Source organism: Camelus dromedarius, chromosome 21, assembly GCF_036321535.1.
Source record: "Camelus dromedarius isolate mCamDro1 chromosome 21, mCamDro1.pat, whole genome shotgun sequence".
Lineage (NCBI taxonomy): Eukaryota > Metazoa > Chordata > Mammalia > Artiodactyla > Camelidae > Camelus > Camelus dromedarius.
In genome coordinates this window covers 12,132,831-12,146,825 of record NC_087456.1, presented here as the reverse complement: position 1 = coordinate 12,146,825, position 13,995 = coordinate 12,132,831, and the positions used below count along the sequence as shown (strand labels likewise).

At 36.7% G+C, this 13,995-nt stretch overlaps 1 protein-coding gene across 1 annotated transcript in view; it reads left to right on the top strand.

Moving 5' to 3' along the window:
* INTS7 (integrator complex subunit 7) overlaps positions 1–13,995 on the top strand; it is a 73,378-nt gene that overhangs the window by 35,632 nt on the left and 23,751 nt on the right. Inside the window, exons 9-13 of the mRNA XM_010992135.3 lie at positions 3,082–3,216; positions 5,816–5,913; positions 8,768–9,007; positions 10,648–10,785; positions 11,846–12,052. Of these exons, the coding sequence (XP_010990437.1) occupies positions 3,082–3,216; positions 5,816–5,913; positions 8,768–9,007; positions 10,648–10,785; positions 11,846–12,052 (818 nt within the window). The remainder of the gene's footprint in view (positions 1–3,081; positions 3,217–5,815; positions 5,914–8,767; positions 9,008–10,647; positions 10,786–11,845; positions 12,053–13,995) is intronic.

Genomic DNA, 13,995 nt, shown 5'->3' with positions numbered 1-13,995 from the left:
GGGCTTGTTGACATCATGTTCTTAGGGTTCTAGCAGCAGCCAAAAGAAGACAAGTCACCAGCATACAAGCACTTTTTAACCTTTTGTTTATACATGTTTTTTAATGTCTCATTGGCCAAAGCAGGTTACATGGCCAAGCCCGGATAGGTGGGGAAATAAACACTTCTTGATGCAAGGAGTTGGAAAATTACATTGAAAAGGGGCATGCCTACAAGGGATGAGAGAGATTATCACAGCTTTTTTTTTTATCAACGATCTTTCTTATACCGATTGTGCTTTCAATAAATTCTTTTTCTGCATAAAGCAGTGAGTCTCAGTTTCTTAGCTTGCAGTTAGTATCCTTGACTGACGTCACATTTTGAAAGGGCTACAGTAGGCAGAGTTATTATTTTACCTTATAATTTATAAGAGCCTTCCCATACAAGGTCTCATTGCTTCTGTACAAGTAGTCTTTCAAGTGAGGCACAGGCAAGGGAGTTTATAAGAATTAAAAGTGAGGCTCACAGAGTTTCAGTGATCTGCCCAAAGTCACATACTTATGAAGTGTCTGAGCCTAGACCTGAGCCCAGGGATTCTGACTCAGGATTCTTTTTTATACTAAACTGACCTAGATACGAAATGACTTTCCTTTTCTTTATTTTTTAATTCCAAAGACCTTTGCAAGCATTATGTCAGGTTATAATATTCAAGCACTTCTCAAGCTAGATATTTTATTTGTCCTTTTACTGAATTTTATTAAATTGCAGTTTGTATATGGAATTCAGCAAAAGGCTTAAATAACCAGATTAAGTAATGTTCACAAGAAATAAAAGTCAGGGATTTTTCAAAGTTACATTCTTTCCATAGATAATGGCAAATGTTTAAACATATTTTCATTGATTAGATTTGTAGTATAACTAGGATAAATAGTTCGTAAAGCGAAATTAAATTTAGTGTGTCTAAATTATCCCTAACAAATGGCTCTTAAGCATATAAGATGTTCATTGTCACACATACCTAAGCAAAATGCAAATTAAAACAACACTGAAATGCTTAACCAATTCATCAGATTGGTAGAGATTCAGAAGTTTGATAACATGCTGTATGGACCAGGATATGGGTATAACCTCTCATCCACTGGTGATAGAAATGTAAGTTATTAAACTTCAGCATAGGTAATTTGGAAATACTCATCCAAATTATAAATGCATCAGAAATTCCCTCTCTAGGAATTTCTCCTACTAATTTATTTGCACATTTGAACAATGACATATGTATGAGGTTATTCATAGCATCATTGTATGTAATAGCAAAATGTTATCCATCAATAGGGGATATGGTAGCATGAGACGGTCTATCAATAGAGAACTCATTACTCATGACTCATGACTCATTACATAAGCTGCAATAGAAATCAATGCAATTTACTAAAAAGAGTATGTGATGTGGAGTAATCTCCATGATAGTATGTTTAGAGGGAAATAACTCAAGGTGCACAACAATGTGTAAAAGGGGAAAAAAAGAAAGGAATATATGTTTGCAAATTCATGGACTCTTGGAAATGTTACACAAGAAACATAACATTAGGTGGACCAGGAAGACTTTCCACTCACTTTTTACCTTTTTCTTCTGTGAGTTGAACCTTTTGAACCATGTGAATTTATCTTAGTAAATTATTTCTAAATTAAAAAATTAAATTGAAAATAATAATTTTATCCCTAAAACAGTTAACATAGAAAAGTGCTAAAAAATATTAAATTTTAAAGGAAGAATATTGGCAGTATCTCCTTACCCTGATCGTGTCTGAATTTTTTACTTATATTGATGCGCTTAGGGGAAAAAGTTTTTTTAAAGTATTCCAGAAAGTTAACAATAAGGTCATGCTGGTTTGTGGGTTTGGGGATGATTTTTGTTTTTTTTCTTCAGATTTTTCTGGGTTTTTTTCAAGCTTGCTTTAGTGTCTTGATGAGAAAAAAATAAAGGAAAAAGCAAGTTGCAAAACATGTTTGTAAATTTATAGGTGCGTCTGCGTTGTCCATATTACATGGACAAGAAAAAGAATAGAAGAAATACAGTTTCCACAGTTTTGTAAAAATGAACTTAATAGTTTCATCTTTCAAATGTTTTACCTATTTAAAAAACTCTGAGGCTTTACCTAAGCTAGTGATTGTATGTTAAACTGGAAATCAGTAAGGTAACCATATGTCCCACACTGCCTGGGGTAGTCTTGGTTTTTGCCTGATGTTATTAGTAACAGTGTACCCTTCAAACGTCAAAAAATATGATTGTCCTTGGTATAAAAGACAAGGTTGAAGTTGATAGGAATCATGGAAAACAAAGCGGGGGTGGGGGTAGGGGGCAGATAAGATTTAATCCTGATTCTTCTTGAAGCTCACTCACTTATAACTGAGAGCTTCTCCACTATAAATAAAAATATTCACAACATAAACCTTATGGTGCAGAATTTCAAGTGTGAATTTTAAAAATTACTGCAAACTACAGGATAGAATTTAACGTGTAAAGTACAAGGGTAGTGCATAACTAACAGATTTTATGACCTTGATGGCAAGATGCTTAAAATCTTGAGCCTTAATTTTTTTCTGTAAAAATAAGGTGTTGACTCAGATGATCCCAGAATCCTCTCCACTAGTATAACTATATGCCAGCAATTGAGGTGGAAACAGCAAAACTTAAAATTTTTGTTTCTCTTTTCTTTCCTCTCTTGAACGTAAGATTTTATCCGACCAGAAGTCTACAGTGACATCCATTTTAATGAGAATCCATTTGACCTCCCAAGACACAATCTGTAGTTGTTTTGGCTTTTGAACTGTATTCTTTGGTCAATTTTTATTAATATTTTTGTGAGAATTTTGTAGATCCTAATCATTATAGAACCATTAGTATGTACTTACTCTAGATTCTTTGACAGGAGAAAAAGAAACAGTGATGTATATTGATGATGGGGTAGAGGGTAGAAAACTTTGTTGAAGTTTATTGTGAGAGATTTTTCTCTTGAAAATGATAAAAATGAACCTGTAAGCTCAACTGCTTTTGAACCATGTAAATAAATTAAATCTGTGCTACTTTTCTCTGCTTGTTTAGGAAATGTGGGTTCTTCCCCTAGATCCTCTGATTTAGTTAAATTAGCCCAGGAGTGCTGTTACCATAATAACAGGGGCATTGCAGCTCATGGAGTGAGAGTCCTAACTAATATAACTGTCTCTTGTCAAGAAAAAGGTAAGTTTGACCGAGATTGATATTATATGTAAACTTTTAGATTGGAGTTTGGCCAGAATCCTGTGTGTATTTGGTTTTTTAATCCCTTATTATTTTTAGCCTATATGCTTTTATCTCCTAGTTGCCTTCTCCTGAATGTTCTTAGGGCAGATTTTTCTCAAGACTACTTAATATTTTGGGGAAAAAAATGAGGACTTTGGGATTGTGGAATTGAAAGGTTTTATGGAGCCTTGCCCGTTTCCTCCGAGTGCTTACATTCGCATGTACGGTACAATGGCTCAGGGTTGCTTATGACTGTACGGTGGTTATCAGTTTGTTCACCTGTAAAAAAAAAAAAAAATCTAGAAAATTTAGGAAAAAAAAATCTGAAGTTATCAGTGGGCTTAAATACCTAGGGGCAAATGAATTAACAGAGCAATGTGATTAAATTTTCGTAGAATTTATCTCTATTTATCTATAGCATTAAACTGATTTGCATAATTAAGAAGTACGTGCATAGAAAATAATGCATATTTTTTTTTCTTAATATCTTTTGACCTAAAGACTTGAGGAAGTTCCTGCTGGTGTTCAAAAACAGGAAATGCATTTTGGATATTTCTTCTGTTTCACTGCTTATTTTGATCTTTGTTAAGGATCATAAGATCCGCAGTCCTTCCTGTCCCCACTAGGCTTCAGCACCACTTGTTACTAGCACCTTTTTTCCCTAGCATCCTGGCCTTCACTAGACACTGTTTGCCAAGCCCCTACACTAACTCAGGAGACATTTCTTTAAGTTTTATGTTGATTTTGATTTGAATAGCTAAACTTGTTTTATGTTTGGCATAATAATAAGTATTTTCTATCAAGTAACACAGAAAATTGCTGTGTGTTCTCAAAGCTGACATATATTAACCTAAATATGGTTAAGTAGTATATTCAGAACTTACTATTACCTTTAGAGAAATTTTTAGCCCGAAGGTAGTAAAAAGATGGTGTAGTACTACTGTTGGTAAGACATGTAAGAGGTTCATTCCTTATGGTCTGGCTTAAAACATTAATAAGATTAAGTGGAGTCTTGATTACTTCCTTAAAGTGGTTCCACTTTCATGAGAAAGTTACATCCTAGGTGAAAATAGACCTGCATGATTTATGTCTAGTTTGGAAGACGTGCTACATGGTTTGCTGTTCTTAGTATTTTCTTTAGCTAAGCTGGTGACACTACTTCAGTTAGGTTTTATTTATACCTTTGTGGCTTTAGATCTTGATTTAATGTATGTGTGTTTATTTTTTAAATTATGTTAGTTTCAGGTGTACAACATTGATCCAATATTTGTATATACTGAGAGATTATCACCGTAAGTCGAGTTAATATTTATCACCATACATAGTTGTAAAATTTTTTTTTCTTAGATGAGAACCTTTAAGATCTACTCTCCTGACAATTTTCAAATATGCAGTAAAGTATCTTTAACTATAGTCACCATGCTTTACATTATATCCCCACAACTTATCTTATGACTGGAAGTTTGCACCTTCACCCATTTTGCCCAGCCCCCATTCCCTACCTCCCACCTCTGGCAACCACCAACCTTTTCTCTTTATCTATGAGCTTGGTGTTTCTTTGTTCTAGATTTCATATATAAATGAGATCATACAGTATTTGTTTTTCTATGTGTGACTTATTTTACTTAGCATAATGCCCTCAAGGTCCATCCATTGTCGCAAATGGCAGATTTCTTTCTTTTATTAAAAAAATGGCTGAATAATATTCCATTGTATATATACACCACATTTTCTTTATATATTCATCCATCAGTGGACATTTGGGTTGTTTCCATAGCTTGGCTATTGTAAATAATGCTACAGTGAACATGAGAGTGCATATGTCTTTTCGAATTAGTGTTTTTGTTTTCTTCAGATAGCTACCCAGAAGTGGAATTGCTGGATTGTGTGGTAGTTCTATTTTTAATTTTTTGAGTAGCCTCCTACTGTTTCCGTAGTGACTGCACCAATTTACTTTCCCACCAACAGTGCACAAGTGTTCCCTTTTCTCTATATCCTTGCCAACATTTATTATTTTCTGGCTCTTTGATAATAACCATTCTAACAGATGTGAGGTGACATTGTGATTTCAGTTTGCATTTCCCTAATAGTTAGTGATGTTGAGCATCTTTTCATGTACCTGTTGGCAACCTGTATGTCATCTTTGGAAAGATACCTGTTCAGATTCTCTGCCCACTTTTTAAAGCACATTGGGTTTTTTGCTGTTGAGTTGTGTGAGTTATATTAACCCCTTATCAGATGTATGATTTGGAAGTATTTTCTCCCATTTGGCAGGCTGCCTTTTCATTTTGTTGATGGTTTTCTTTGCTGTGCAGAAGCTTCTTAGTTTGATACAATGTATATATTTTTATAATCTTCAATAAAGTGGTGGAAATACAGAAGTCTGAAGATAGCATTTGCATTTCAGAAGTAATGCCGCATGTACTTATTGAGGAAAGTTAGCTTTACGCATTGAAGTGTCTCTTAAATCTTTGACTCCTTAATGTTTTTTTCTTGTAAGTGTGTGTATTTAATCTTCTCTATTTGACCACTAAAAAACCTTGTGTTTTTCCTCTAGACCTTTTGGCACTGGAACAAGATGCTGTTTTTGGCCTGGAATCCCTCCTGGTACTTTGTAGTCAAGATGATAGCCCAGGTGCTCAAGCCACTTTAAAGGTGAAAACATCCATTATTTTAATATAATGTCTATTTTCATTGCCTGAAGTGTGAATTGGCAATCTCTCTGTAAAGGATCCGATAGTAAATATTTTAAGTTCTGCCTACAGGGTACTTTCTCTCACAACTACTCAGTTCTACCATTATAGGACAAAAGTAGCCATGGATAGTGTGGTTAAAAAAAAAAAAAAAAAAAAAAGGAAGAGTGATGGTGTGGCTGTGTTCCAGTAAAACTTTATATTTACAAGAACAGGCAAGATTTGGCCCAAGTGCAAGTTTGTCAACTGCTGGCTTAAACAAGTATTTGCCTTTGATCTTCACTTCCAAAACCAGCATTTTGAGCGTTGTTATTCCAAAAGATAGACAAAGTAAAAATTTGAGCTTCAGCCTATTTTGCCATCAGTTGAAAGTGTTTATTAAGTTGTAGTAGATACATATGATGGTCCTAGATAATGTAAAGCAAAGCTAAACAGAGCTCCTGCACTTTTGGAAGTTTATACTCTGAGGTAACACTGGTAAGATGTAACTGATGAAATTACTGCAGCCAAACTCACAGATGTGTAAGTGTATACTAATTTCTGGAGTATAGAAAGCCCTAGTTTTTAAGTAAAGTGAAGAATGGCAAAATTTTCACTTTCACGTAATTATAGAATCATCTTAGAGCTATTTAAGATTTTTTTAAATGTGAAATGAGGCTATTACTGGAGTGAAACATGAAATATAATTTTTGATGGTACAAAATAAGAAAAATAGGATTAATAGAAGTAAAAGACTGCTAGGTAGGCATTGGAGAATATAAGAACTATAGCTTGTGTAAGGTATAGTTTGAGGGAAGTCGTGACTTACTTTAGCATGTTAAGAAAAAGAGCGATATGGTCATAGTGATGAACAATAAAGGTATTAGTACCATTAAAATAAAGCTGATAACCAGGAGGTGGTGAAGGAAGTAGGCAGCATGTGATTGGTAAGTCCCTGGGATTGGAACCACAATACATTTATTTAAAAGGTTTAAAAAGAAAGAAAGCAAACCAAAACCTCTTCCCACCAATTGTAGGTGTCAGTAAAACACTGGACTCAGCCCAGTGGGACATGTGTAACTGGCCGAGAGAGCTCCCATCTAGAGGATACTGATATTTATGTAAGGGACTATAATACCAAGCAGAATGCAGCAAGTTCTCTGGTAGTATAAACAAAAGTGCAGTGTGTAGTTCTAATGAGAGAACAGAGTGGGGAGTGATCAGTTTCAACTAAAGATATTAGGGAAGACTTGAACAAGTAGATGCCATATGAGTTGAGCCTTGAAAGATGGAATAGAAGTTCAATATTGATGAAAGGTCATTTGAACCCGAGACCACTGTTGTGAAAGACAGGAAAGCAGAAATGTTCTTGGTATGTTGGAAGGATAAGGAGCCCACTATGGCTGGGTGATGTAATGTGAGATTAGAGAAGTAGTTTGTGGCTTGATCATGGAGGATATCAAATATCATGGGAACTTTGGCTTGATTCTGTAAGTAATGAAATACTAAAATTTTAAGTAATGGCCATGCTCTAACTGTTGTTGTAATTATTATTGTTATTTAAATATGTCCTGCATATCACAGGGAGCTGTGTTAAATATCTTGTAGTAACCTTTAATGAAAAGAATGTGAAAACATACGTATGTATGTATATGCATGGCTGGGACATTGTGCTGTACACCAGAAATTGACACATTGTAACTGACTGTACTTCAGTCAATCAATAAATAAGTCTGTTATGTGCCAAACTTTATTGAAGGCTTGTATGTACGTTTCTTTCAATCTTCACCATAACTCTAGTGAAATTTGTTCTCCTCTTATAGTCACAAGAAAATTAAGTCTCAGAGAGAAAAAAGTTGTTCAGAGACACCTAGCCAGTGAAGGGCAAGGTGACCTTAAACTCCGGGTCTGTCAGACCCTAAGGACATGATTGTTCTTCCTAACATGCACTGAAAGCTACATGGTTGTAGCATGAAGGATGCGTTAATGGGCCCATCTTTTCAAGAGATTGGACTCAGGGAGACACTTATGTTGTGGTAGAGAGAACAGAAAGGAGCTTAGGAGGTGAATATTAGACTTGACAAAAGTGGAAATGACCAGATTTAGCAGTTTGTCGGCTATGTAAGTGAGAAGGCTTCTGGGTTTATAGTTTGGTGGCTGAGATTTAAGTGATGCCATTAACTGGCCTGAATAGAATCTCTAAGGCCAGTTGGTTCTTAGATTTCTATTGAGAAATACAAGGGGAAGTTAGAAGGCTTCTCCCTACTTCCATGTGCTTAAGAGTCACCTAGGGCACTGGCACTCTTTTAAAACTTCAAAGTCTCAGTAACCCAAACACACACACACACATACACACACACACACACAAAGTCAATCCATTAAGCTGGGATTTGGGGATGGATAGAGCCCAAGAATCTATATCTTTATTGTCTTTATCTGTGTCCTGGGAGATGCTGGCATAGGCCTACAAACCGCACTTTAGAAACGGTTCTTGAAAAGTAACAGAAGTGCAGTAATAGTGACATTCGGTTTGGCATATATTTGGCTCTTTCAGTATTCTTCTTTATGATTTTCATCTCAAGTTTTAGATTGAATTGTCTTAGATTAAAGTTAGTAGTTAATGTATAATTTTGTCTTGTTATTTTAGTTTTAAACATGGTGCACTTTGCCGATCTTAATATGGGTTCAACATGTCAAGTGTTTCTTATGAAGAAAAGTGTTAGGCCTCCAAAAATCCTTTTCCTTGATTTTTCCTAGTAACTTGTAGAGTTATTTGCTTTAAAGCTTCACTTCATACCTTCAAAATGTAACTGGTCCATTTTCTGTTCAATGTGCAGATTGCTCTGAATTGTATGGTGAAGCTGGCCAAGGGCAGGCCCCACCTCAGCCAGTCGGTGGTTGAGACCTTGTTGACTCAGTTGCACAGTGCTCAGGACGCCGCCCGCATCCTCATGTGCCATTGCCTGGCTGCCATCGCCATGCAGCTGCCTGTTCTGGGCGATGGGATGCTCGGTGACCTCATGGAGCTCTACAAGGTGATCGGACGATCAGCCACAGACAAGCAACAGGAACTTCTGGTAAAGAGCCACTTTTCAAACCTGTGGATGAAGAGGATCTGGTCTAGTGGGAATTACTTTAAGAAGTCAACGTTACTGTTTGACTTAACCTGTTGTTTATTTTGCTTTTTAGGTTAAAAGTAATTCGCTAAGACCAAGGGCATGCTGAAGTCAAAATAGGGTTGGAACCAGGAGCTTTTTACTATTTCCACTTTTGGTATAGAAGGCCGCATCTAGTTCAGATATAAAACTGCTTTCTTCCTAAGCCCCGTCAAATCAGCTTAGTGTAGCTAAAGCCTTCAATCTGATATTTTTGTTTTATTACAAAGGACAAAATGAAAATGAAGGGTTTGGGGTTTTTTTCTTTTTAATACAAAGCAAATAAATAATGAACCAGGTCCTGTTTTGTATTTCCAAATATATAAGTTAAAGGCCTGACAATATCAATGACCATAGATTAACCCAGTTCCTCTTTGCCAATCCAGGACCTCTTTAGCTGCGTAGGATCCAGTTTAGGTTTTAGTACATTCCTGGGGTTGGGAAAGGTACATGCTTAGAAAAAATGGAAGGCATGGAAGCTATATAATAGTGTTCAGTTGAAGTTCTCCAGGGCTGAGAGTAGACTACATTCCAGATAGACATAAATTAGATGTAAGCTTTAAGCTGGCCACTCCATATTGTTTGTGGTCCTCTGACTTTATGGCTTGGGAAAAAGCATAATGAAATTTCTTACTCATGCCAGTTTTATGTTTAATCCTGCAGGGGGCATTGTGTAAAAGATTGTCCCCATCTCATCATTTGCTATCAGGAAAGGTTAGCCTGATGACAGACGAAGTGGCAGTGGTTGTGCGAATCATGCAATTATCACCATGTGTACGGATCTTTGTATGTGTCAGCTTTGGAGTACCAAGAAGCACTTAGCCAAGTTTATTTTTTATTGAAGCAACATTTTCTGTTAATGTTCTTTATCCCTTTTTTGTTAGTACTACTTCAAAGCAGTTTTAAATTATGAAACATATTATTCAAAAAAGCATAAGGAATAATACAGTGAAAACTCTTGCATCCATCATCTGGTTTAAGAAAAAAGTGGTGCCAGTACAGTTAAATTGTACGTCCCTGTGTTTTTCCCTGATAGGGTCTTCTTCCCTCCTATCAGGGTAGGTAACCACTATCCCGAATTTGGCGTTTATCATTCCCATACATGTTGTTATACATTTGCTACATCAGTATATATCCTAAGATGCAATCTTTTTTACGTATTTTTAACTTTATGTGTTATCATATGTGTAACCTTTCACATTTTGCTGACTAACCTTTTACATTTTGCTGACTTCTGCCTGTTTTGTGTGAATCATCTTTACTGATGAGTGTATTTCTAGTTTATCCATTTCAGTGCTCTATGGTATTTCATTGTGTGGTTATGTCATAGCTTATTTATCCATATTTATGGGTATTGTTTCTAGTTATTTGCTGTTATACACAATGCTCTGAGCAATGGATTAAATTGCTAATGACTTCAAAGGGGAAATTTAATAGATGTCAAAGAAAGACAAATTTTGTTACTCTTTGGTAGACTAGTTTTTCACCCTTTTGGGTAAAGTTATCTATGACACTGGATAAAGTCACATGTTTTTCTTGACTTATTTCTTGCTCATTGTTAGGTGAGCTTGGCCACTGTGATTTTTGTAGCCAGTCAGAAAGCACTGTCTGCTGAAGTAAAGGCAGTGATTAAGCAGCAGCTTGAAAGTGTCTCCAATGGATGGACTGTGTACCGAATTGCCAGACAGGCATCCCGGATGGTAGGTATTGTCCTTCTGAGGGAACTGGGTTGGTGAAAATGGCAGGTTACAAACCTTAAGACTGTGTGATTGTTACTCCTAGTCACAACTAAAGATAAAGGTGGAAGTATTTGTTAATCATGAATTGGAAAGATGATGAAGAAAAGGACCTAATATATGTTGTTATGGGATGTTCTTCAGGAATTCCAAAAATATGAGCCCTTTCTGGCTGTAGGTTTTTAGCGCCACTTTGATTTTGCTTGGTGCTCTCGTAAGCACAGCTCCCCCCACCCACTGTTTCTGTCCTCCCTTTTCATCTTTCTTCCCTCTCTCTCCAACCTTATCATTCTCATGTGGAAACAGGAAAGTTCTAGTATGCTGTTCCCTTCTCAACCATATAGAAAGCCTAACAATTTTTATTAGTTTTGTTTGAGAGGAGGTACAGAGCTTGGATTGTGTAGAATTTCTCTGGGGTGAGTCCAGAGAGCAGAGTTTGGGAAGCATTATTCTGGGTGATTGAAGCACATGTTCTTATTTTATAGTGTTTCTCTAATGGGAGAAGGAGCACGAGTGACAGGACATTTCTTTTTATGCCCAACTGTCCCAAGCATCCAAGCACTGCAGGACACCGAGCATCCCTCGCCCCAAGACATTAAAAAGCATCCCATCCCCGCAACAGCTACCTTTCCCTCGGTCATTTGCAGAGGGTGCCGTGCTCCGCCTGGTAACCGCCTGGTGGTGGTGTTCTCCCCACCCCACTAAGTAGCTCACACAGAATGACATACAATAAGTATTTAAACTTTCTGTATTTTGAACTAAAATTCTAGACTTGAGTTATGGTTAATTCCATTTACTTTCTCGGGAACTGTTCCGGTAAAGAACTTCAGACATTATGTTGCGTAAAAGCAGCTCAGCATGTTTTCTTTGAAGAAACGCCTAGACCTGAGTCTCGTAGAGTTATGTAAGGTGAGGAGTGATTGTTAAAACTTAGCCAAGGTTTGGGTTTCTCTTTTAGCTGCTACATCACCTAATTCACGTGTAAGAACCTCATCATGCCTCCCTCCCTTTTTTTTTTTTTTAGGGTAATCATGACATGGCCAGAGAGCTGTATCAGAGTTTGCTGACTCAGGTTGCCTCAGAACATTTCTACTTCTGGCTGAATAGTTTGAAGGAGTTCTCACATGCAGAACAGTGTCTCACTGGGCTGCAGGAGGAGAGTTATAGTTCAGCACTTTCTTGCATTGCTGAATCTTTAAAATTCTACCACAAAGGGATTGCTTCCTTAACAGTAAGTCCTCTTAATTCTCCTTTGGTGACGATGACTTGGTGACAGTGGTCGCCCTTCTCTTTTTGGGATATCCTGTTTTCACCTTCAGAAATCTGCTGATATATATGTGTTTGGCGTTAGAGTAATAAGTAGGACATGGAAGTAGATTGTTAACCCCTCCCCCACTTTTTAACATTCATAGATTGATGAACATTTATCATTTTGTTTTTATCAAGTGTCAGGTACACATATGAAGAGGATTGCTGAGTCCGTGCAGGAAGGATAAGTGGAGGTAGGATCCTCCCTTTCCAGACTCCTATGTAAGACCCCAGCCTGGATCACTGCTACTGTCAGACGCACATCCCCCACCCCATCTCACCTGGCAACTAGCTACTTGCTAAGAAACTATAGAGTTTCTCACTTTGTAAATAAAGAAGAAATTACCAGGGATGCTAGTGCCTCACTTTTTACCCCTCTGTGATATCCTCCCATGCCAAATTAACAGCCAGCTATTTCTGTTTTTTTCTGCCAAGAAAGAAAGGCGGTTGCAGAGAGAGCAGATCCTTAACATTTCCTTGAAACTAGTTATATTCCTAAATAAGAACCTGTTCCCTACAATGAGCATTTTCTATATTAATGCAAACACTTTTTCCCCTTAAGAGTAAGGAGTTCGTATAATCACCTTTGAACATATATAAAGTATTGTCACATGGCTTTAAAAGTTATATATATTTAGATGGGTCCATGAAACTTCTGGTCCCTTTTCATATAACTGTTTACATTTATCACATAATCTAAAAGATTTTTAATGGTGGGCCATCCAAAAAGAAATGCTTCAAAGTAGAACAAAGAATAGACATGTCCAAAAGAGAGATTATTCAGGTTACTGTGGGTGCATATCTTTTCGAGAATGAATTTTTAGGGAGAAGGGATTGATTGCTGTTTTAAAACAGCAACATAGGAGTGGCTCCCCTTCATTTTAAGGGGTAACATTGACTACTGTGATTCTCTCCTCTTGATTATTTGAGGAAAAGATTATTGTTGCCTATATCAGGCTAATAAATACCTCAGAAAATCAAAAGGTACGGTTATTAGCTCCAATCAGTAGGATTATTTCTTTCTCTAGTTTATGTGGAGCAGAAAATTGTTAATCATTCAGTACAATGAATAAGAACTGTGAAACAGATAGGCTCACAACACAGTGAGACAGATAGAATTAATATTATGAAAAATCCCACTGAATATTTAATAGTCTTTTAATGATATGTGTGGTATGTGTATTTAATGAGGCTTGGCAGTAGTTAAGAACTTGATTCTGATGTAGGAAGAAAGTACTTGATGACAGAAGGCCCTTGTCTTAGTCTCCGTTCTGCCATTAACACATTGTGACCTAAGGCAGGTTATTGGAACTCAAATTATCTTTAGAAATGGTGTTCCTGCATTCAACAGACGTAAGCACTTGCTATGTGCCAAACACCGCTTTGAGGATAAAAAAAATCAGGAAATGGTTCTGCACTGGAGAATATAGTCTAGAGAGGGGAAGGCAGTGTGATCCTTACAGTCATTTGGAACGTCTCATGTTTCTGGTTATACTATCAGGGTTTTTTTTTTAAGATTTTTTTAAAAAAAACTGTTAATTTAACAAATGTGGATTTGATGTTAGCTTTCTGTTTTTAACTGAGATGATCTGAGCATGAATTGCTCCTTTACTCCCTGACACGTGGATGATCTAACCTGAGACTGTCCAGCTATGAGGATTGTGCGTTTGCTCGCTTCAACCGGACTAAACACAAGTTAAAAATTCTGTGCTTATGGGGAGCCCATAGCAATGTTGGGTGTCTGATTTCCCAATACAGTGATTAGTGACAGAGTTATCTTGTTTCTTAAGAATAAAAATTGTAAAAAGTGTTTGTATTAGTTTTCTGTGCTGTGTAAAATTACCACGAATTTAGTGGCTTAAAACA